This window comes from Panulirus ornatus, chromosome 36 (assembly GCF_036320965.1).
Source record: "Panulirus ornatus isolate Po-2019 chromosome 36, ASM3632096v1, whole genome shotgun sequence".
NCBI classification, from domain to species: domain Eukaryota; kingdom Metazoa; phylum Arthropoda; class Malacostraca; order Decapoda; family Palinuridae; genus Panulirus; species Panulirus ornatus.
Genome location: NC_092259.1, coordinates 9,620,641 through 9,646,841, shown reverse-complemented (window position 1 = coordinate 9,646,841; position 26,201 = coordinate 9,620,641). Strand labels below are relative to the sequence as shown.

The following is a 26,201-nucleotide window of genomic DNA, read 5'->3' as shown; positions in this document are numbered from 1 at the left end:
CATGACCACACCATCCCTCAGCACATAACCCGACCCCATCATGACCACACCATCCCTCAGCACATAACCCGACCCCATCATGACCACACCATCCCTCAGCACATAACCCGACCCCATCATGACCACACCATCCCTCAGCACATAACCCGACCCCATCATGACCACACCATCCCTCAGCACATAACCCGACCCCATCATGACCACACCATCCCTCAGCACATAACCCGACCCCATCATGACCACACCATCCCTCAGCACATAACCCGACCCCATCATGACCACACCATCCCTCAGCACATAACCCGACCCCATCATGACCACACCATCCCTCAGCACATAACCCGACCCCATCATGACCACACCATCCCTCAGCACATAACCCGACCCCATCATGACCACACCATCCCTCAGCACATAACCCGACCCCATCATGACCACACCATCCCTCAGCACATAACCCGACCCCATCATGACCACACCATCCCTCAGCACATAACCCGACTCCATCATGACCACACCATCCCTCAGCACATAACCCGACCCCATCATGACCACACCATCCCTCAGTCACCCCTCATCATTCACTCCCCTGCCTGCGGTGGGTGTTAGCATCTCCACTAAACGTGATGCTTCCAGTTGTCAAAAATAGCGGGAGGCATAATGACACACCCTATAGAATATGTATCACTTTGGAGCCAATTCAGCGCGGAAGACGATCATGTCCCCATCTGTGAGGCAGATGATGTCTGAAACTACAGTAAGGTATGTGGAAGGGTAAGGAAGTGTCCCAAGGCAGCAGCACTGCCCTCACTTACCTAACACCGGCCATAACGACAATATAACTCCATGTATCACCAGGGAAGTCCACACACAATGTACCATACAACTGCCACTCCAGCAGCACTAGCCAGTACACCCCAGTGAATATTATAGGCAAGATGAAGCATACAGGAAATAACATACTCATCACTGTTCATTTCAAACGTACACATATATGTACATATAACCAGATAGTCACACACACACACATATACAGCTATACAAAATGCCTGTACGCTCCCTCACAGTCCTAAACCTCCCACTCCAACCTGTGGTGGAGGGGATAAGCGAGAGATCTGTGGTGGGTGAGGCACAGTGTGTTGCCCTAAAGAAGAGCTTGCAAGACGAAGATGGCACCCACCACAGTGCCTTGGAGGTGTATCAGGCTGTTCTCAGGCCTCCTGTGATAACTGTACGTGGCGGTTTACACCTGGTGGCCGTGGGAGGAACGAAAGTTTACCCCGAAGCACTGAAGATTATCACAACTGTCTTCCTCAGTGGTGATCCGAACTGATGAAAGTCCCGTGGGATCCTTGGCTGTCCACGGCATGGGTGGACCACTTGTCTAACACGCAGTGTGAGATTAATCTAACAGTCCACGTAAACTAAGTGTGAGATCAAATGATCAGAACAGACAGTCAGGTTGCAAACTGTCACAGTCAACTGCCTCAGCGGGAACCGAACACATCAACAGTTTTAATGAAGTGGCGACGAATGTGATGACTACACCCGGTCCCATTCATTCACCTCTACGTACTGTATTTCTTTCCTTTGCATTGGTTAAGACGATGCAACACCCAGCCCTTCCCTACAGGTGGAAGGGAGGGGGGGAAGAAACGGTGGAACGAACCACTTTTCCCCTCCCCCCCACATCGGAGGTGGGGATGAGGAGAGCTCCAGAGGGGTGGAGGGTGGAACCACAACACCAGCCCCTGAGGGGGTCGTCCACACCACGACACAAAGTGACTCTTATGGAAAGGTCAGTGTGTGCGAGAGAGTGACTCAACCAGGAATGACCAGAGTGGGTCACCGTCACCCACCCAACCCTTGCCACGCAACACATCCGTCACTCTAGCAACCACCACCACCACAAAACACCACCCTAGCTCAACGACCGCCGCCACACCACACCACACCACCACCACTACAACATAAATAACGAACCCGGCCACGCATACAACCGTCTGAACCACAACACACCTGGCCTCCCGACAGCACCACCACGAACACAAGCCACACAGCCCACCACCTGTACACAAACGACTGATAACCACAAAGAGGATCACAACACAGTTACCACCACACAAACACTATTAAATGCTACATTCACCACACGAGCCACTAGTATCCTTTACACACTGAGCTAACGACCGACCTTCCCCTACAGCTATGACCTAACTAATAAGACCCCCTTACGATCATTTCAAGCAAGCCACCACCCCATACACCGTTTATCGAACTGACCCCATACACAGTGATCCCCATACTGGTGCAAGAGGCAGCGGAGGTAGCGAGACCCATCTTTATAATCTTGCTCGTCGGTCGACTGAAAGTGATTTTCAAATCGTGTAGTCACTAGTCAGTTCTAAAACTCCGTCGCCGTAGCCCACAGCCGAGGGCAGAGAGGCGCGGGTCGTGCTATCTCCTCTTATCACAGAAGATAAAGGCGTCCAGGAAATCCCCCTTTCACACACACACACACACACACACACACCTCGTCGCTTGTATGGGGTCTTCCCTCGACGCTTAACCGGTCGCAAGCGCAACGGTTCACCGCGCTTAAACTTTCCAGAAAGGATTGGAATAGCGCGAACTTAAAGGTTTACATCGCTTAAACTTCCCGTTACAGTTTAAAAGGAAGTCTGAAGTTTGTGTAACGACGCTTAAACTCCCAACAACGGGTTACAGTATCTAACTTTCAGCGCAGATTTCCAGCACCTTCAGCTGTAAGCGAGGGTTTCCGGCACTTAACCCATCAGAAATAGTTTATAGCTCCGGGTTTTCGTCAGCGGTTTACACCTGTTCATCTTTCAAAATCAGTTTACAGCAAAAGACTCATAGGACTGGTTTACAGTCCTGAAATGTCCAGATTTACATTACAGCAACGGATGTAAACGCAGTCTCACAGTAACGGTTGACAGACCCTATGCATTCAACTGCAGTTTACAGCAGCTAACCTTTCATCAGCAGTTTACAGCACTCAGTCTTCCATCTACAGTTTACAGCACCCAGTCTTCCACCAGCAGTTTACAGCACTCAATCTTCCATCAACAGTTTGCAGCACCCAATCTTCCACCAGCAGTTTACAGCACTCAATCTTCCATCAACAATTTACAGCACCCAATCTTCCATCAGCAGTTTACCGCACCTAATCTTCCATGAACAATTTACAGCACCCAATCTTCCATCAGCAGTTTACAGCACCCAATTTTCCATCATCAGTTTACCGCACCTAATCTTCCATGAACAATTTACAGCACCCAATCTTCCATGAACAGCTCACAGCACCCAGTCTTCCATCAGCACTTGACCTCTCCACAAGCGATCAAACTGCCTCTTAACAGCTACCCAGCCATTCAGACTCCTCAAGCCCGCCGTTCACCAGTCTATTCTGGGTAGATCGCACAGGGCCTCACGACAACAGCAAACTCCTCCCTCCCTCCCTCCCGTTCACTTAACAGCTACACAGGATTCCCCTCCCCTGCTGAGGCAGTGGTCACCGTGCACTTCATGAGCCTCACGGAACACAAGTGAATTAGGGAGACAGAGTTCCTCTATCCCCATACGGTAGTGCGTCACACGCCTACGAATACTCCTGTCAGCAGTGTGAAGTCAAGATACATCATGCTGAAAATATCTGGTAAAAATGAATGTAAGATTTTTTCATCAATAAGTCAGTTATCAACTTTAATGTATATATATAATAAAATCAGTGCCATATGAACACCAAACAGGAAGGTGATAAAGATTATAATAATAATAATGATAATAACAATAATAAAAGCATGCTTATCAGGACCAGACTATCATCTTAAGAGAGAAAAAAAAGACTTGCACCAACACACTTGGTGAATGGAAAGACTGTGCCAGAGTCAGCTGGATGGAACACACCCCAGAAGTGGTGTGGATGTGAAGCCTTGGGTATAAGACGTCGAGAGACGTAGAAAAAAAAAATAAGGAATACCAGCAATAGTAATAATATCAATGATAATGATGGCAATGATAAATATAGAGGCATCCGAAATGGAATATTTGAGTCGTACGATTGAAATCAGGTGAGAGCTGAGTGTGAGGGGACCCGTCAAAACTGACGTGTGGATGAGAACTTGTTCATATTGTGTGGTTAAGCTGTCGAGCAGACGATAGCTTGGCGACGTTGCGCCTCAGTATGGACGAAAGGGACTTGTTGACATCACCGGGAGGGAGAGTGATGGACGGATGCACTGTGGTTCAGTCGCTGACGAAAGTCCCGAGATACTGCTAAGGTCCCCCCGGTAGGCAGGCGCCTGTCTGCCCGTCCAGACAAGTGGGGTCCTAGTCCCAAGTAGGCGCCTGGTCGAGGCTGGACCGAGACGAGAGAACCTTTGTCTCTGCCTGTTGAGACACAGGGCTTGGTATATAATGTCGGCCGGCGTGCCTCAAGGTTTTTATCCCCGGCTGGTTCCTCAGGTGAGGATACGCCAAGGAATCATTACTATTAACCCTGTTCAGCGGGTGGGGGGGATGCATGTTGGGGTGGCTGTGTGCTGGGGGGCCCAGCCATCCCGCTAGACGCATCACCTTAGAGAGTGTAGAATGAGTGATGAAAAGCGTTGCATCGGTGTAAAAGTCTGTCCCAACATCAGCCCACCGGATACATATACACTGAGGCTGCGCCTGGGTGAGCAGCCACGCCCTGTGTACACCTGACCCTCCCTGGGTGTATGGCAACCATGACAAATACATACAGAAAAAAATTCATAGAGAATCCAATACACTGAAATAAGTGACTGTCAAAATACTCAGGACTGTGGGAAGCTTCGGTGTATATATATCACCCAGATAAATGGGAATTGTGATACTAAAGATAAGAAATAGCGTAAGGGGTTTTGAGAGATTATCAGATGGTTAATACAACAAATCATTGAATGAAAGCCTGTAATGAAATTAGCCAGACACATGTAATGATAATTGACAATTGACATTTGCTATCCCAATGTCACGACCAGTAATCATGGTCTTTCCCTACAAGAGCTTGTGTGACTGGTGAGGAATTCTTTGGGATCGTGCCTAACCCCAGAGCCGGGTGTGGGACCGACGTACCACATTACCGTGACCAGTGGAGGTGTGTGGAGCCGCTGGCCGCACGGCACAGACAAGTGGCGACTAAACACCTCTGTGGCGCGACGGATCAATGGAGGTGGGGAGGCTGTTTGCATGTGGGGGTCTTAGACGGAGAGTACATCCCCACATACCAGTACCTACCTACCTGTCCTCTAGAGAAGGGCTAGCGCGTAGCGCTCACTCCCAAAGTGTCATGCGTGAGACAGACTGTTCGAAGACTGAAGGCCGGCATCTTTCATGTATGCGAAGTAGAAGAAACAAGAGACACTAACATAGGCCTAGGAAAGGAACTTGGTAGCCACTGTAGTGATGGCTCGCCCCGCCCACTGCCACTGTGTCTCCACATACCCAAGCGGTGGATGGGTAGTATCTCGCTGGTCGGTGGCTGCCTGCCACCTAGAGAGAGAGAGAGAGAGAGAGAGAGAGAGAGAGAGAGAGAGAGAGAGAGACTGCGTGCGTCCCAGTCTATGGTGGCAAGGTTAACGGGGCGAGGTCGGCCTCGGGTGTAGCGGTGCGAGATTTTCATCCGGCGCTATTGATGATCCAGAAGCGCCCCTCGTCCTGCGTCATACAGACAGACATTCTCTTCGTGTTCAAGCCTCTTCCGTTACTCAGTTGTCAGTGCCAGGGAGCGTGTTACGTCACGTCAGGTTGTCACCACGCTTCGGCAAAACGTAAGCCGTAAAAGAGTGTGTAACACACTCGCAAGATGGCGCATCAAGCAGAGGGTTTAAGCGAGACGGTCCGACCTTTGACAACGATGGCATGACCCCTGGGTATTGCTGGCCCTGACCTCTGACCTGATCCCGAGGAGTTAGTTCAATGGTTTGGATATCATACCCACGAACCGTCCCGTCTGTCTGTTCAAGGTGGTACGAGCTCTCTAAACAGATGCACTCTCAGAGCGCGGGAGCGTCTGTCTTCGCCTAATGCTTCTGTGGACCACAATTCTCCGCAGATCTTTTGGATCATGTAGTAACGGTGCGTATGGCGTCCACGTGACTAGACGTAGTTTCTTCATCATCGTGTTTCACGGTTCAAAAGTTCCCGGGGTCTGTATCACGAGTCAATGTAGTCTCCACGATTTCATTACTCTGACCTTATGTCTGAAATATCGGTCATAGGAAATACGAACGAACATGGAAAGCTTATGGCCTCCTAGTTATCAGCCTCCAGAGGTGCGGAGAATCGATGGGCATTCTCGCCTGTCTCTGCTGCCAACGAGAGGGAGGGTCAACAAGCAGCACTAGAGTCGGCCTCTCTCTCAAAACCGCATGCCCGTGTGATAAACCTGTCTCTTTTTTTTCTGATCATTTCATCAATATTCATTGTCTTTCTCCTAAGCTTCCTTCATGTGAACAGCATCTACTGGTATCTTCCATCTCACGGACACTCGACTGTGTAATGATGCTCTCATTAACTCCTTTTAACACTTCCAACCACAACTTTCACCCGCGATGGCGGAGGTGTGTGTAACCCTCGGGGAAAAATTGAAATCCAAACTGATCTCATTGTTAAAAATCTTTTGTCCAATTCCCCCGATTTTCCTCGTTTCCCGTACGTTTTTATTCTACGGATTTTTTATAAAATTTTCCTTGGTTTTCTGTTTTTTCCTATACGAACCCGTGACTTTTCCTTTCCCCGCCCCCCGAAGAAAAAGGTTTTTCCCCAACAGACGCCCAAAAGAAGGGGTTGGCAAAAATTCCTTCCCACCATTAACGAAAGAGGGGTTGATGCCTTTTTTTTTCCCTTTAAAGAAATGGTCCGGAGAAAATTTACCCCCCCCAAACCTTTCCCCCGTTTTCCCAGACCTCCCCCGCCCATTTACCACCGGGGGGAATTTTTTTTTTTTTTTCCCCCTTTCCCTTTCCTTTTGTTTTTCCAGTGCTTTAATTCGTCTTTAATCTGGTTTAAAAGCCCCGGGGGGAAAATTTTTCCCCCCCCCTTCCCTTCCCGGCCATTTTGGGTTTTTTTTTTCCGCCCCCAAAATTCAGCAGGGTGTTCCTTGAGGCGTGCGTTCTTTTCCCAAAAAGGGGGTTTTGGCCCAAAAGATCAGTGAAATTGTATTTTCCCTGTTTTCCCTTAGGCTGTACCCCGTAGCTATACGGGGGTTTCTCGTTTTGCCCCGCCCCTTCCTGTTTCTTTCCTTTCCCTTAACTCCCCCTTTGGGAAAGGCTAATTTCCCCCCCCTTGAAAGGCCTTCTTACAACAGAACCCGCCTCCCCTACCGTCTCCTTTCATACAATCTGTCATTTGGGGGCCCCGGGGGTTTTGAAGGTATGTGTTTGGGAAACTTGTTCCTCCCTTTGCTTTGTTTTTTTGTACCCCTTTACCTCGTCCTTTCCCTTGGGGCACACGTGTTAAACAGCCTATTCCAAACATTTCCCTCTAGCGCCCTCCCCCCCTTTATAATCCCTTTTCCCCCGGAGCTTTTTGAGTTTTTCCCCCACCCCCCACCCCCCCCCCGCACCTCGTTTATCTCTTTTTTCCCCGGGGCCCATGTTTTGGTTTCGCCCCGGAAAAACCCCAGGGTGAACCTTTTTTTTTTCTTTATATCCCAAAGGGTTAGTCATCCTCTCAAACCGGCCTGGGATTCATGTTGTGGTTCATATGATATCACGAGAGTTTGTGGTGGTGTGTGTGGCCCGTAGTTCATCTGTGCCTTTTCCCCTGGTTTCCCCCCTTCCCTCTAGCCCCTCAAAACTCCCCCTTTCTGGGCCCCGGGCCCATCCCCTTTAAATTGCTGCTTTGGGAAACCCAACTCTTCTCTTCTTCTCTCCCCTCTTTCTTCTCTCTCTCTTTCCCCTCCTTCTCCTCCCCTTTCTCTTCCCTCCTTTCCCCCAAAGGTGCCCTTGAGGGTCGGTTGTATTCCTAAACCCAAAAATTTGCCCCCCCTTTTTCAACTTTCCCCTTTTTTCCCTTTAGTTTATTTATAGAAAATCGTTTTAAAAACCCCCCTTGCATTCCTTCCCTTTTTTGAGATTTGCCCTCCCTTGTGATTTTTGTTTCGTCTCGCCCAGGTGTTCTGTGTTTCGATGTAGGACAAAACTTCCCAAGGTAGAGTAACCCCGTTTTTTTAAACCGTTTAAGCCCAAATTTTTCCCCTTTCTTTTTCCCCAAAAATCCCTCACCCCCTTGGGCCCTCCTTCCCTTTTCCGGCCCTCGGAATTCCCCCACTAAACCAGAAAACCCCCCAAACGGGTACCCCCCGAAAACATCTGGGCGTAGTTGGGAAAACCCCCCACATCCCCACAGGAAAATTTGGTTTCCCTCCGTAAAACCCTGGAGTTTTTTTTTTCAGACGATTGTTTTTCCTTCTTCCTAAACTTCCTTTACCCTAAATTGTGCGCCTCTTATTTTAAAGAAGGTTCCATTTCCCCCCCGAATGGGTTTTTACCCCCCAACCGTCATCCCCCTTCCCCCCCCCCAACCCGACCGGGTAAAAAATTGAGCCCCGAAAAGCTCCCGTTTTGGTGGGTAGCCCCCCCCGTCCCCCCAAAACTTCCCCCACTGCGGCGGCCCCGGCCCCTTGAAAACACGGGCCCCCAAAACCCAACCCCCGGGGGTACAGGGGTTTTTTCCCCCCTTTTTGCTCCCCCCAAACCCCGAAACCGGGGCCCCCCCCCCAACCCAAAAGGGCCCCCCTTAAAAACCTAATTAATTTAAATTCTAAAAAAATTACCCCCTTTCCACCACCCTTTCCCAAAAAACTTAACATTCCTACCCCTTCTTCCCAACTTCAGCTTTTTGTGTTTTGGTGCCGATAAGTACTTCCCCCCAAAGATGGGCTTTGAACCTAATATAATAAAGTTTTCTTTCCCCCTTAATGGAAAAATTTTAAATGGAAAATTGGCCCCTTTTTCCCCCCCCTAAGAATTGCCGGATGAGACCCCCGGTATGCAAGGTCTGGCTAATGTGTATTTGAAATAGATAAAAAAAAAGCCGGCCCCCCAAAGAAGCCCCCCCGGACGAGTTTAAGATGGCCCCCCCGTTTCCCCCCTTCAACGAAAAGGGAGGGGGAAATTGGAAACCCCGGGGGAGCCGGGTACATTTTTCATTGCCCCGACCCCCCTTTTTAGTACACTTCCCCCTGAAACCCCTTGCATAAAGAATTTTTTGCCATAAACCCCCCCGGGGAAAGGGTAAATGGGGGGGGAAAAGATCATGAATTTTTCCCCTTATTTTGGGGGGGGCCCTAAGGGAAAGACCCCCCCGGCCTTCTTAATAACATCCGCCCCTCACAGCCCCCCCCAAACACCCCCAAAATCCCCCGAAATTTTTGGGAAATTTACGGTAAAAATATATGTAATACATAACACCAAGGAGGCCAAACGTTCTGGCTGGCTCTTAAAAATGATTCCAACTGGAGTGGTTGTTGTTGTTGTTGGGGAGGGTGCATCAGGAACACATAGTCGACAGTTCCATGTGTATCCTATGGGAAACCGTCCAAAAAGCGTTCCATCAGGATTGAGATAAGGGGAGGGAGAGGGGGGGGGGGGTTTAAGCATCATGAGCATGTAAACACTTCTACTACTAATCTGATATATAAGTAAGTAAAGTGAGTCACCCCGCTATACTTGAGGTTAGAACACTTATATATGTATATATATATAAAAAAAAGTATACCACAGTCAACTTTAACAAGAGAGGCTTCGTTGTGTGTATGCCACTCACAAGTATAGAGGCGGCTCTCGTCCATACCAACCAACAAGCGGTGCGTGCAGGAGAGACGAAAATTAAAATGATAAATAAATATCAATCTTAATAAAACTTCCAAACTGACCCCGACTCCATCCTGAGGGTTGGACGACAGGCAGCTGACGGGTGGTGGTGGTGGTGTGGTAGCTGTGGTGGTAGCTGTGGTGGTGGTAGTAGTAGTAGTAGTTGTTGTTGTAGTAGTTGTAGGGAGGGGGAAGTTTCGAACCCTGGCTGGGGCAATTGGGCACTACGTCGCCTACACACTCTTCCTAGAGCAGTGCAGACGCCAACCTGAGAGAAACGGCTGGCATCAGAGATTCCTCGAGGGGGTTGGGGGAGGAGGATCGATGCTTAATCTCAAAGTATGTAGTTGGTCTTCCCTGCTCAACATATGGAAAACACAAACACACACACAAAAAAATAATAATCAAAGCTTCTGGTTTGAAACTTGGTTCCCCGGTGTTTCGCAGTGGTCTTCCTTCTTTAGAATCAACTGTATATCATTTCTCTTTTAATAACTGTGTCCTTGGTAAAAAAATAAGAAAAAAAATATCACCAATAACCCATAATTTATGAGGAAAGTAAATAATGTTATTTCCCCTGCACTGATTATTAATCAAAACGTCATTAGCGAAATATTTATCCTCTTCCTTTTTTGTTGCGGTTAGGAAGAGCAACGTTTGGCCTACTCAAAACTACTCGACCTTCCCACCACACATTCTATACACGCACCAGATCACCACTCCATATCCCTCCCCACACGCACCAGATCACCACTCCATATCCCTCCCCATGTGAAATTATATTCGCTGGCAACACCACTTGACGATGACAAGTTATGCTCATAAAACACACATGCATCTTTCCATGAGTCACTGACTTGCTTATCACCAAACACTGCTGCCTGATCCAGACAGCGAACATTTTTACATCGCTCGCTTAACTAAGATCTTTAACTACGCTCATGTGTGAGTCATACATTACTCAACACGGCCTCATATCGAGGAATTTCCTAACTGTATCTCTACGACCCCGGAGAACGTGGAAGTTCCTCACTGAGAGCAATACCCTACCATCCAAGATATCGATCATACATTCTCCTGCCCGCCAATACACACACACACACCGTTATCATGACAACTAACTCCTCCCCTTGAACACCTCTCTCTCTCTCTCTCTCTCTCTCTCTCTCTCTCTCTCTCTCTCTCTCTCTCTCTCTCTCTCTCTCTCTCTCTCCATATCACAGGAACTGTACACAGCTTGACCTAGCTGAATCAACCATCTGACGCGAAAGATAGCAGCGAGCGAGCTGATAACAGAGCCTGAAAGCCTCCTTCAGTCTTGCCCACTTCCAGAAATAACCATCACAGTTAGTCAACAAGATAACACATATCAAGGCTTTTTTCTTCATTCTCCACATCCTGAAGTAGCCAGCAACATTGAACATTGCAAGGGTTTCACTCACTCCCCCCGGGCACTCTACCTGTGACTTACAGCAACTCCACTTCCGCACTCCTGTAGCTGTATCACAACCACAATCACCCTTCCAGACGCGTGGAACACACAGTATATACCCTCACAAACAACCCCACTCCCACCCACTGACCCCAGCTGGTCACCGCATCCTGTTCTTTAACCCCTCTAGCACCACGGGGCGACCTTGGACATAACGGCACGACCGTTGAACACGACGGTGCGACCCTTGAACACGACGATACGACCCTTGAACACGACGGTAGGACCCTTGGGTATCAACGTGGGACCTTTGATCACCCCTTAAACGGTAAGGTCAAAGTCCAGGCCACCATTCCCTTAGGTCGTCTCGTCGTCCTCAAGGTCTTTTTTTTTTTTTTCCAGCCAACGCCAGACATTGACAGACATTTCCAGGATGATTTGTTTTGGGGAGTTCCAGAACCCAGGGCAGGCATATGGAGCGGCCGTGTCAGCCATCCGGCGGGATCCGTTGATCCAGGCCGATGGGAGATGCGACACACACTGTCAACATTGGCCAGAGGCGCTCCCTCACTGCCACGCCCAACCCAACTCTCGTCTGACCTAATTCGACACTTTATCCTCCCGCACCCTCTCTCCTGGAACCGTATCTCGAGTCTCGTTAAGTGACACTCGTCCCAGACCCTAAGACAAAAGGCCTCGAGCCTGAAGGTGCACCCAAGGCCTTAGTTAAGGTGGGATACGCCTCTGACTTGACCCCCCCCCCCCCACCATCAACCAAAGCCCAGACCAAGGATCGAACCGTCGTCCTCAAAAGGTCGCACAATCGTGCTGGATCATCGTTAACTCCGTGATCGAGAGGTTAGATAAACTCCATCCTCGCCCAGCCGGAGTCAGCGGCTCAACCCATCGTTACTGACGAAAGACCAGACTTTCCTACCGTCACACCTCCCCAGATGAACCCACCCCTCCACAGCCAACGACTATCGTTAACACTACACCTGCCGAGCTTAGTATTCGCCACGACCCTTGCTCGCTAAGCTACAACTTCGCTACGCAGGGAAACACGCTTCGATACACCAGGCAAGGATTACACTGGCAGCTTACGGGTAAGTATGGCAATAGCCTTCTTTATCAGCGTCTCTCCAACCGTTATCAGTAACCCTTCAACAAACCCAACCTCTTATCACCTTATCTTAATTGATTAATCTTATCGGTCAGGAGTGTCTCCAACCTTAGTCACGTCCTGCCAGTCAGGAGAAAACGCAGCTTATCTGACACCCAGGGCCCAGCTTACAGCTTATCTCACACTCACACGATCGGTTCAAAGTTTAATGACACCCTTGGCCTGTGGAACCCACCACCGGCCCACAGCTGATCTGAAACCCAAGGTCTGATCCTCACCTTTTCTGCCACCTACCACAGGCCCACAGCTTATCTGAAACCCACGGTCTGGCCCTCAACTTATCTGCCACCCACCTCAGGCCCAGAGCGTATCGGAAACCACATCAAGAATGTGCCTGGTGAAGAAATGCTCTTAACGTGTGTGGGTAGTAGGTAAGTATACACATGGATGGGTAAGCAGATAGGGAAAAGGGATGGGTAGATAGATACGTAATGGGGAAGCTGGAAGGGAAGGAAGGTAAGGGCTTAAACTGGTAAGTAGATGGGTGAACGTGCAAGTAGTTGGGTAAGGCCATGACAGGTAAATGGGTAAATGAGGCACGTGGGTAAGGCCACAAGACGTAGATGGGTAAACGAGGCACATGGGTAAGATGGACAGCACGTGGGTAAGCATGCAAAAAAAAGGTAAGGTTACAATAGGTAGGTAACGTCAAAACAGTTGAGTGGGTAACTCTGCGGTCGGTACTGTCACAACCGGGAAGTTGGTAAGTATGAAGGTTAGGTCAGGTCACCTCAGGTAGGTAGGTAGGTAACACAGTACAACAGGTATGTGGGTAAGCGCGCACATGGGGAAGTCCATATGATCGTTAGGTGGGGTAAGACAAGGATCCATCTTGCTCGAAATGGACGACGATTTACTAGCCTAACCCCCAACATACAAACAGTAATTACGGTGATCTTCAACACCCGAAGAAGGTGATCGGGTTATTTCGATGGGTAGTTACAATAGTAGTTACAACATGTGGCTGATCTGGCTTTAATAACCTGTGGCAGTGGATGGCCCAAAGCTCACATAACCAACCCCCACAGACTAACTTCCTTGAACCACCTCTTGTTAACTCAGGCCAGGCTCGGGTTAGCTCCGGCCTCCTGGCGCAGAGGGAACACCACCACACTCGTACCCCTACCTGCACTGAACAGTTAAACTGATCACTTGATTCGATTTGTGTCGGTATCACTGGTAAATTTATTGTGCACCCCATGTTCATCCTGTGAGCGGTAGTGCTAAAAGGATTACAGAGGCCACAAAAGGTCTTTGTCAGACGCCACTGGTCAGGTAGGTGTTGGTTGGTTCATGGTATAGGCTAACAGTCTCATGTAGCAAGTTATACTGATTATTTTGTAAAAAGTATACACGGGTCTTCGAGCTTCAGGTATCTTGTTATTAGCAGTGTGATGTCATTTCTTGCAAGGTTTGTTTACACATCCCTAAAAGGCTCTAGTTTTTTTCATTGTAAGACATAATGTTGTGATGAGTAAGGCGTAAAATTCAATTTGTAGGGTAGATGCCCATTTCTTTATTTTTTTTTCAAATGTATTACCATTGGACTAGATCAGTGGCAGCACTACCTGCCCTCCCAAAGGCAGAGTTAAAAGAGCCGTCAGTACAGATCCACTAGGCTATGTTATTTTCAGTCTAGAGTTTTGGTTAAGAATCGCAGGTGAAGATTGTAAGTACTCAGTTGCTTGTGTGGATTAGTTGGTATGGTGATGACAAATGGAGTTATCTGCCGGGAGGGCTGAAAATGCTGCTGCTTCCTAATATTATACAACTTATGTACTCCAAACATGTTCATGTGATAGGCTGTTATTTGTATCCATTTAGATGCACTTCCACTACTACATGTATGAAGTAACAACTCTTAAAGACATTGTCTGAATCACCCAGCATTACTTTCAATCATGTCAAAAGACTGATTTCATTTTTCTATCTTCGATGCTGGGTATACCAAGTTCCTCCGCTTGTTGAGTACTTTAGTAGTGGTGTTTGGGCGACCAAGTATGATTCTTGAGGTGTCATTATGCTGGTTCTCGGTGATCTGGCAAGACACTTGATCAAACCAAGTCACATCGGTTTAACAGTTCTGATATATTGAGTCTGCACATTGTCGACTTTGTTTTTTTGCACACCACCTGCAGTACATGGGACAGAGACAAGGTGCTAAAATTAAAGATGTTGGTTTTCTCTGCATGCATTATGTTAAAACCAAGGCTTTCACACGCTGTGTGTGAGACAGTTTGCATTTCACGTGTTTGTTGAGTATAAGAACATCAGTGCTATTTCTAAGACTTCCTGGGACTGATTTCAGTTAACGCATTGATTAATACACTGAACAAGGTGGGATAAGTACTCCACCTTGAGGTGTGCTAAACAGCATATGTTTAATTTTCCTTTTGTAGCAGACTTTCTGTTACAGAAATTATCAAGTATAGGAGCACCTCATCTGTATCCAGTTTGGTAACTCAAAATAACTCGCCTGTTAGTAATATCAAATGCAGCTTTCAGGTCAAGAAATGTGGTTTATTTGTACCGTGTGTCCCCGTGAACTGTTGGGAAAGTAATGATACAGTTGTGAACATTTTTTTTTTTTTTTTGCCATGTGTGAAATCATTAACACTGAGTTATATATATTTTCTGCTTCTGTTTAGTAGTCTGTTGACCAACATCCTCTCCAAAGTTTTGCGTGGGCAACTCGTCCGGGAGATGGGGGTTGAAATTCACCAGGTTGATTGTGTTTTGGCATCGGTAAAATTAGAATGCTGGTCCATATGGACGGTTAATTACCCATAGCATACATAACTCATAATTTTTAGCTTTAATAATGGGTTACCAGTCTTAATTATAAGTAATGTTATCCTTTGTTAGAAACAACATGGACAACATCTAGTGTAGATAGACTGGTTGTATGTAAAACAAAGATGGCATAGGTCGTCTGCAAAGTTACCAACAGTTACCATTGGTGATACAGTGGAAACATCGGTAACATGTATTGGCTACATGATGAGAAATGTTGTGACGCATTCACAAACATGTTGGATACATAAGCATTGGGAGTAGTCTCCCGTTCATAAGACTAATGTTGACAACACTAGTCAGCTTTGTCCATTCTGTTGACAACAATATTCCTAGCACTGTTGCCTAGGTGTAAACCTGCCTATATTCGACGCTGTCGTAAACAGCGTTGGTAGCTGTTCGTCCAGAATATTTACAAGGTTCCCAACACCGTTTCGTTGTTGTGAACGCGACGCTTCACTCTGGCCATCACAGTCACCAACGCATATTTTAAATAACGTTTGTGTTCGCTGTGGCCCCCAGCTTTAGATGGCAGCATACCATAGCTCGAATTATGAGCCCATTTCTTCGTGATCAGTTCGTCAGCCTTCTGCAGCAGTTTGGGATGTGTTAATAATTGTTTGTTTATTTTTCCGGCGATTCTGTTAATACCTTGTCGACTTTGGCCTCGAGGAGTATGTTGATTTAGTCCACTATCAAACTGTTCCCAGTCATGTTGCCTATCAGTCAGTCATTGGTTCCCTTGCTGCTGCAAGAGTTTGAATTAATTTTAGCATTTTGGGTGTTCGAAGTTGTGTGTATCTCATATCCTATTTCTTTGGCTATACATTAGGACTATTTCAGTTCGGGGTCATTGTATAGTACTGGTGTGGTCTATTGTCATTTCCTTCTGCCCTTTGAAGTTAGCTTGCTTTGTGTAAAGAAATTATACACAGTGGTCTCAAGATTAACATTAAAAGTCTGTACATTTGTAGGTTTATAATCTCTCTCTAAGATATAATCTAGGAACCTAATTTGATGATGTCCTTTGAAATATTAATCTATTCAGTTTAAACCGGGTGAGTTACCATTAGTTATAATTATTGTTATAATTACTGGTGAGTGGTCAGGCATGAGATCATCACTAGTGTCACAATTGTGAATTGTGTGAAATAGAGCCTGTAGGCATACTAACGATTCATCTATAAATGTGTTGGTAGATTGTTACAGATGAGTTGAACGTGATCATGTGCATCTAGGAATGAGATTAGTTTCTTGTCTCTAGTGTTTGTTCAGAGGTCATAGAAATTCTTGTGTCGAGCGTAAAGGTCTGCAGTTACGATAGAAGGTTCAGTTTGAAGAAAGTTACGTTAGTCTTTGCAGTGGAGGAGGTTGACAGGTGCTCAGAATTTACAGAATAATATACCGATTGTAAAGTTACCAACGCGTAGGTACCTTAATACCGTAGTATTGGAATACATCGGGCTTTTGGAAGATTAATATATGAGGTAGGTGACAGTGTTACAAACGTAAGTGTTAGTTGATCTAGGATTACAGCATTTGTAAGCGTGTGATATACATGAGGAATTAACAGGTGGTATTCGATATTGTTGCAGACATTTGACATCGGTGTCCCTCAGTAACGCCCTTCTGGCAGAGTTCAGAATATCATTTTTCGTAGAGGCAATATTACAGCTGAGGATTCTGATGACACTAACTGCTGATATACTGCTGAGCAATGTTCCTGCTGGCCACCGTCTCCAGACGTTCCTTTCATGTCCCTGTTGACTGTCAAGTCTTTCGTGTATTTCACGATGCACAAAGTTTCTTATATTGTCCTTTAGTGCAGAATAGGGTTGGTCCTGGCAAGTTATTTTCTTTATCAGAATTTCAACTTCTGCCCTTCACTCATCTCCCTAAAATCATCACCGTGAAGCACCACACTTTACTGTATTTCGTGAGTGATACAATGTTGATATCTTTTAATCTTGTTTAAGAAGTATAATGTGTTCCCCAGGCAGTAACTTTTGTCGTTTAGCTCCAGCATTTTCTCATGAAGTGCATCAATATATTTGATCACATTATAGCCTTCCTGTCGTCACCATGTTCAGGTGTTCCTGTCATCTGTTGGTGGACAACATCCTTGATCATTTAGCAACTGGACGGTCACACAAAAGCACATCCATAGATTCAAGTACGCCCGCATGCCACATCACCATGTACAGGAGTTCCTACCACCTGAAGGTGTGTATATCAACCTCATCACCACATTTTCTCACAAAGTGCTTCAGTAGATTTATGCTGAACTACGACCTGACCAGACCTGTTGTGTGTCAGCATCCCTGATGGCACACGAGATCCACCAGACTGTTGCTACTTGCATCGGTGATGACGCATGACTCACCAGACGGTTGCTACCGCAGCCCCGCAAGTGCATGGTAACACACCCCCTCATCCAGCAGACTCCTACTGGTACGATCACACGGCTCATAATAACAGGGAGAACCTTTACTATGGTGTCACTGGCTTGTCCACAGTGGTGTACCCCAGCGCCAACATCCCTCACATCAGACTCGCTCCTGGCGCCCTAACCTCCCGCTTTTACCCCACTGAACCCCCCGTTCCTTACACCAAGTTGTTGCTTCCTGCGCTCCTTCGCGAGCGTGATTGAATCGAACCTGACAAGGAACAGTGAACGAGGTAACACCTCATCCGCTGAACTCTTGTTGTTCACCAGCACCTACCGCCCTAGAGAACGACCAGCTGTGAACCACACACCCAAGTTCTGTGGTCCCTCGCCACCCCTACGATGAATCCTTTACACGTCATGTTTACCGACTGTTGCATGATGAATTGTTATCGTCGATGAGTCAAGAGTGCGACCATTCAAGAGACCTCCGTTCCTGATGAATGACCCACAAAGCTGTTTCCAGTGGCACCGTCTTAGGTGAAAAGCGAGAACCTGTGACCCTCCAGGCAGCTGAAGGACGGTGTAACGGCAGAGCCGAGCTGACAACACATCCGGAATTTCCTAACACCGAGCTTCCACATATCAAACATCATCGGAGGCTTCCGGATAAGATAACCTTAGAAGTAAAGGAGATTCTCTTCTCTCGAAGTAACAGCAGTGTGTGCGAGTACTGCTGAGATACGTGTATACTGTACACCACAGTACCAGGATGTCCAGCTTTGTGGCTGAGGTTGGGAACGGTGTATTTACACACCGGGGCACTTAACACGTACCGGGAGCTGTCGGGGAGTAAGACAACCCACGTGTCACAGCCATCAAACCCGTACTAAACTAAATGAACAGACTCGTAAACAGAAAACCTGAACTCCGCTCCTCACGCACACAATAGGTTTACAGTCTTTATGCCCCGCGCGCGCGCGCGCGCGCGTGTGTGTGTGTGTGTGTGTGTGTGTGTGTGTGTGTGCATCCCCCACCAGCCTCAAGCCACCTTACAACATAACATCTCCAGCCTCCTGCCAGGATGGGATGACGATCATCATGGCATCACGGTTGAGACCTCTGCCTCACGCCGATCCTCCTGCTAGCATCTCTAAAGCCCCTTAGGCACGGTGTGTCCGACCCTTGAGGATGACGGCGTGAACTCTGAACCCCAGGCGCTTGAAGGGTCGGGTCAAAAGGCCAAGCCCATCATCATACGCAAGCGTCGTACCGTCGTGTTCCGGGGATTAACTCCATGCGGTAACTTTCCAGCTAACCTTCAGCGCATTACGGCAACTTTAAAAGCTAACCTCCAGTGCACTACGATGCGCCAAACCCTCAGTCTGCTGTGGTCACCTCTGACCTTACCTCCAACCTGCAATCCCTGGTGATATCCGGGACTCCCAACTCACGCAGCACAACACTGCTGGATCTGACCTTACCTCCCACCTATGTGTGTGTACATGTCCACTCACCCAAGTCCTCCGCGGCTGAGGCAGCAGCCAACGCAGGTGAGGCATCGTCCGTTGAGGAAGTAGAATCGAGCAGAAGCAAAGCCAAGCACAGCCCAGGTAAGCAAAGGGGTCAGGCAAGCAAACCCCATACGTTTATTGGGGGATTCACACGCACCAATCATTGTTTACTCGCCATTCCAAGCCCCCGGGAGCCACTTGGAATCGATCCATTCGGACAAGGATTAATTAACTGCCTAAATAGACAGACTGGCCATTCGAGATGAATCTTTGGAATCGAACTGCGAGCAAAAAGCTTCAGTCGAACGAACGATCACTGGATGGGCTAACTTATTCCTCCTGTGTGCCCGAGACTTCGAGATCATTCTTTACACGGCCTGATCATGTGTGTGTAACTGGCTGATCAGTTGTCTGGGCGAACCAATCACCTGATGGCCCCCGTCCCTCGGGACCTGAGTTCAACTAGCTGTTCACAAAGGCTAATCTTCAACCTCCGTCATGATGATGGAACGACCCTTGATCACGATGGTGTACGACCCTCGAGCATGACAGCACGACCCTTGAACCACAATGGTATGATGGGCTAGCCTCTGACCAGACCCTTAAGGATTCATAGAGTGGAACCCTAATGAATTTCCTCTTTTATAATGACTCGTTTTTTGTACAAACCTCGACCATCATCATCTGCCTTCGACGCACTGCAGCTCAGGACGATCCAGTACGGGCCTGCGGTCTGCCTTCCAGCAAGTGAATGAAAAAAAAAAAAAAAAAAGACCAGTTACAGTATACAGTTTTAGCTGCACTTCAGCAGTTTTCTCCTGCGGGAGAATATCTCCCGCTGGTGTGGTTTGCGGTGAGAACAGCATCGAGGAACTCGAAGTTTATCACCACTTTTTCTCTCCAGGTTCTACACGGCAGAGTCAAGCGTACCACGTAGGGAGAGAGAGGGGGGGGGGGGGGGGAGCCTCTTGATTGCTCTACAAAATTCTTTGCCTCCTCTGAGTCTACTGACCAAGAAGCTCACTACTAAGTCTGACCAGCAACTCACACCGTCAGAATGCAATATATACGATACACCTTTACCTTTAGGATACATTTAAGTGTTTTGAGGGAATCATCTCTACCCCTCGCAGCAAAGTCTGGTGCCAGCCAACTCCCGCCATCAACGACGCCTACAATACCCAAAAGGCCATATTTTCCTGCCAAGAACCACGTGAGTCTAGCCACCCTCATATAATCGGCCATCACCGATGGAGAGAGTAAAGCTGTCGACTTACCATAGATAAGTTCAGTGTTCTGGCGTCTAAAAGTCCTGTTATTGTGGCTTCACACGCAAGCCTCCTCCGTCAGAGGCAGTCCAAAGTTTTGTCTCGTGACGTTCATCTTCCCGGCAGGAGTCTGTGGTGTCTCATCTCAGACGTCTGACTTTGGCAGGACTCAGCTTGGGTTATCGCCATTGCCCATCTCGAGTAGGAGCCGGACCTGCAGCATTCCTACAGTACAAGCATAAACGGCAACCACCGCTCACTAAGGACAGCGGCAAGCCCCAGAATTCCCTCCAACAGATGCTCCACGACTTAGCAGTCACGCATTTCTACCATGGACATACACCAGCACCGCAGGACTCTTGTCATCCCTCACCTCACCAACCCAGTTCACCCTCTTTATATAATCCTGCACCTCCAGTTGCACCTTTCCCTTGGGCTATATATCATTAAGCATTAATTTCCTTTAGAATTAAGTACGGTGTTGCTGTCACCCGTGTTTCCATGAACTCATCTCTCAGTCTATCACCAAACACATATGTAAAGCGTAAGACTCATAAGCATACCCGAAAGAATTCATCCAGTTCCCTTGAGCACATCCAGTAATCAGGTGATAAGGATTTTGAAATTCGCCAGCAACAAATAAGGTCTTGATGGAAACCGATTCAAATACAGATACAAATACGTTGGTACGGTCTGCGGTAGCTCCCTTCAATACTCTTGCGATCACTATAACATTTAATAATTCCGCAATGATTAACATAATCTGTGTTGACTAAAACGTGTTGTAAATAACATTATTATACATTTTTAAGCTCAGGAATGTAAAATTACTTTAAATAGTGTAAGACGTAACTAAACATTAAATGGCGAAAGTACACATGGCTTAACCCAGCGTCAACGGTGGCTCAGCATCTCTTGTATTGCAAGTTCGAATAATGCAACGTTTTTCTTCCTTCCCTCATGGTTGGCTGTATTGTTGTGATAACAAAAGGTTAAGTCATCCAAAATAATTACACCAACGACCATAACACACCTCGTTCGAGCAAGGTCTGCCTGCGTCTTAAGCCAAGTCAAACCAGACCTGTTTAAACTTCCGGAAAAAATAAGATTTTTGTCATAAAACGTCCGGTAAAATACTTTTGTAAGCAATCACCTGGAACACTCTGTTTGACATTTGCTCTCTAATTCAGGTGTTTGGTAGAGAAAATAGGTGTTTATTCTTTTACCGACCGTATAGGTCGGAGTTTTTCTTTACAAAACTTACGAAAACCACCAGAATTCCGTTCACGCTCATGGAGCAATTTGTTATGAATCATAAGCTTTACTGATCAGTGGTGTGCACTTTACCTGCTGTGCCCGCATTTTCTTTGTGTTCTATTAAGATAAACAAAACAAACTTTCAGAATCAATGTAATTTTGCGTGCCTGTAATCTTGGTTTTCACAGAATAGAAAGAGAAATGTAATAATTTGGGCGTGAGTAATGTTCATGGAAGCATGTCGTTCATGCTAAGGTGGTTGCAGCTTCGCGGTGAGAGATGCAACACTGAAGAAAACTGAAAGGGTAGGGCCATGGCATGAGCATGGTTCCCAACCCGGTATGTGGTTTTGGGCAACAAACTTGGCTGAACATACAAATTATTGGGTATGTGGTTTTGGGCAACAAAGTTGGCTGAACACACAAATTATTGGGTTGTGGAGGTTTCAAGGCAGATAAGGTAATACTGTTTTACTGATACATGTTATGCTCCATTCCCAAACAATCAATTTTCATAAGCACTATCCAAAAACGTGTACAATATAATTTCAGTAGACTCCCCGATTCCTGTTGCAAGAAAAGACTGCAAACGCGAGAGGCACTTGTACTCTTATGATTAGAATACTGTTTTCCATGCTAACTTTACGTTTCCAGGCAGGCAACACAGCAGGCTTAATATGCCTTTAAAGGTGTTTACCATGCTGCAGTGGCTTAAAAATATAAACTAAACGGACTGACAAAGAGTACTTACAAACCTACATTTGTATTAGTATTAAAATTTACTTAAAAATTCCTGGAAGGTTGGTATGGCTCCTAACTGCACTCAGAATGCAGTTCCCTGCTAGCATTTCAGACTTTGTAAAATATTACTAGTGAAATCACAATGTCCAGTAAGTACAAGAGAAATCACTGTACACACCCAGGATCCAAAATTGTTCAATCATCTGACTACAGCAATTAGAATTGCTCTAGGTTGTTCAGTGTATAAATTCAAAAAAGGTCCAGTCAAGATGTACTGGATACTTAGCCCCATGGGACATGGCCTCAAACAACCTTACCACGGAAACTAACATGGCATTAGTCAAAGACTGACACGTAGGGAACATGAAAACTAATATTTTATGCTGTGTAATGGTTTTTGCAAAGAAGTGCCCAATTAATAATTAATTAAAATCTATAACTAATATCTCTACAACACTTCAGTAATCATATACCTTCTTGCTACTGAGGGTATTAAAACAGTGTGTATCCTGTTCTTTCAATATACACCTTTTAATAATCAAAGTCTAATGGTTCATATTGTAGTTATTATTAAATGACTACTACAGTAAAAGTAAAAACATACCTACTTTAGCATTTCACCCCAGTCTTAATAAAGGCAACACCTAGTGTCTCAAACATTCACTTCTTTTGTTCGAAACTCAAGACTGTATATCTGCTTAATGGTCATACTTGGATCAGTTGCTGATTTACTACTGAACTTATCTGTATCACAAAGGAATTGCACCTTTTATATTCCACTTTTCTAACAGTTATGGAGCCCTTCCATTCTTAATGGACAAAAGGTACTCACAGTCCTTAGTTTGCATGTGACATATGAATAGAAGTACATTTTGTTTTTATACTCACATATTGCTCTTTGTTCTTCCCCTGAATTTCTTATGATATTTCATGGTTACAGTTAGTCTGGGTAACTTTTTTCAGTGGGTTTGTTATCCTTTGATGAGGGAACTCTCTCTTATAGAGGAAACACTGCCTCCATTCCAGTCTGAACCAACTGCATATCATTCCCATTGATGCATGCTTTCTTCTGGTAATTTGCCACTCAAAAGTTATTCTAGTGTACCAGAGACATTAACTGGTCTTCGTTTCCCACATTATCTGTTTACTGTTAAAATTAGATTTGGTTAATTCATTCCAATAGTTTGGTTCACGAGTTTAGAGCCAGAATCAAAACTTATCCTTTGATTTATCCCTTGATAAAGATGCTGTCTGTGTCATTGTATCAGAGACGGTAACATTACAAAAGCCTGTACAGTACTCTGAGAAAATCAGATCCTACTGTCATTATTTCTGACTAAACTGATTCCCAGGTAGTTTGGAGCTACAATTTATTTCCTGTCCATCTCCATCAAAGATGCAGCAGGCTGAAATCTTCTTGAAGTAGATATTATATTTGGAAGTGGGTTTCCAAAACTATGAAAGCTTCTGTTTACTGAAATTACGAAGTTGATGTATTCAGTCTTGATGACTAACACTTTATAACATTATAATTTGATGGATTAACCAGTTTGTGAACAATACTTCAACATAATATCCAACCCTGCAATAAGTCCTAAAAATTCTGCTGTGTTTTTTAATTGTCTCTTAAAGGCTCCAATCACAAACAGAAGTCCTCACTGTAGCCAGGTTTTTCATGAAACATAAAAAGGAGCTTAAGAAAAGTTAAGGTCAGTCTTACAGTTTGAAATAAGAAAAGAAGTGTGTGGAGACAGGGTAAAAAGAAAAGAAAAAAATAGGTGGACAGTGCATTAACAGGGAAGATATCAAGACTAACCCAGTAGTTGAAATTTAAGACAGGTGAGACCAGCCATCATGAAAAGGAAAATTATGGGCATCATCAATGAGAATCCTTAGTCAGGATGGTAATATTTTATGCTCGACAACCTTTATTCAGTCTCCCTGTAAGGTTTTGCTAAAAAAAAACCAGAGAACACAACAAAATACATTACGATCACAGCAAAGTTTAAATATCTGCCACAATGCTTTCCAGCCATATGAATTAAAGTCAACTACAATTCTCTCCCCATGTGATTTTTTTTAAAATGGGTTTCCTTTCCAGAATTAACCCTTAATCTGCTCCCCTCACTATAATAATGATGAAAATACAAATAGTAATCCATATACAGTATGTTTAGATTTAGACAGTTGTTATAAGTTTAGACTACAAGCAGGTATCTGTGGAAGCTTGCTTTTACCTCAACATTCTGAGTACAGTATCAGGCTAATCTTGTGTTCCTCTGATCAGCCAGGCTATGGCCCATTTGTCTACATATACTTCATAACCTGGCTGATCAGATGTACTTTGTGGATATATGTCCACTGTGTCCATGAATTCCCAAAGGGTGGGTCCATGTTGTTTCTAACAATTACTGGTATGTATCAGGTCTACGTTTTCAGCTCCAGGTGATAATGGTATGTTCCTTTACTGTTCATGTGGCATCTTTTCATTCTAATGGTATTATCTTACAGCTCTCCATGTATCTGTCTTACTGCTTTAACTGGGGACAATTTGTCTTGAGTGTACACTGGGGGCAATGCCTTCAATGATTTTCCACATGCACTTCTGAGGATGGAGTATAAGTGATTGCAGTCTTTCACGTCAGTCTTTAATTATCTGAGCTGTGAATGATCTTCATACATTTCATAACTCAACAAAGTTAGCACTCTTAAAAGGTGACATTAAGATACAATTGTATCAAGTCTGGAATACGAGACAAAATCAATTACCAGCTTGTCAATTTTCAGAGCATATGTAAATATGTTTTAAGTAAAGTCTGAAGAAATAAACAAAAGGTAATAACATGTCACTCAGACTTTACTCTGTGAAACCCAGATGAGATACAATAAATATATGATATGCTTTGCAAACAGAAATGACAATAAATCTGATGTGCATTTCAGAGGATTCAGAGGAAAATCTACCCCACTAGCTTCGTCTGTGACAAAACTGCAGTGTCTACCTTCATCGGGCTCTTTGAAGTTACAGCTTACAGGTATATACTCCAAATCCGGGCTCCTCTGGACCACGTTCTAGGTACTTACCAAGCCTTTCTTAAGTTTATACAGTGAGCAGTCCATAATGTTTGTAACTGTTATAGGCAATGTACTGAGAAGTTTTGGGCACTGTAGGTTTAGACTTCTTGATTTACTTAAGATATCATTTAGTTTCAGTGGTGATATTTTGTCTTCCAAACATGTTGTACTAATAGTTTTTAATTTTTACTGCAAACTAAGGAATATATATGCAAGGATTTTCTACATGCAAATTACAACTTCAGAGCACAGCTTCTGTGCTTTTTGTCATTCCTAACACATTAAATTTTAAGTCGCTGCAGACTGTGAATTCAATTTTTTTTTGTTTTTACTTTTTATCCTTTTTAATATTTTTTGTCATTCTGCTTCCCCTTGAACAACTTATAACCTCACAATTACTTTCATCTTAAAACTCCAATTCCTTTTGATAGGATTATGTCCAAAGGAAAGCAGCACACTGGGGTATGTATCACTAGCTCTTTCACTGCTCTGAAAGAGTAGGTACATATGATCTCAGCTGGTTTATGTGACTTAAATATTGCCAGTACACACTCAAGTTATACTTTACTTATGAAGTGTATATACGACAGATTCTTCCAATCATTTTTCATATCCTACTCAGTTTTCATGAGCATTTAAAAACCTACATCTGGAGGCTGGACAAAGGAAAAATAACAATAATTTCTACCA

The 26,201-nt window shown here is 45.4% G+C and overlaps 1 protein-coding gene across 7 annotated transcripts in view; it reads right to left on the bottom strand.

The window, feature by feature from the left end:
- ena (ENAH actin regulator enabled) overlaps positions 1–26,201 on the bottom strand; it is a 153,113-nt gene that overhangs the window by 125,937 nt on the left and 975 nt on the right. The window contains exons 1-2 of one of the 7 annotated variants that reach the window (XM_071683325.1): positions 12,294–12,404; positions 9,926–10,131 (exon numbers count right to left, since the gene is read on the bottom strand). The exons of 2 other annotated variants lie outside the window; for them this stretch is intronic. In XM_071683325.1, coding sequence (XP_071539426.1) covers positions 9,926–9,936 — 11 coding nt within the window. In that variant the 5' untranslated portion in view covers positions 9,937–10,131; positions 12,294–12,404. Of the gene's footprint in view, positions 1–9,925; positions 10,151–12,293; positions 12,405–26,201 lie in introns of those variants that run through there. 4 more of the 7 variants (XM_071683330.1, XM_071683326.1, XM_071683321.1 and 1 more) reach the window with 4 other exon arrangements.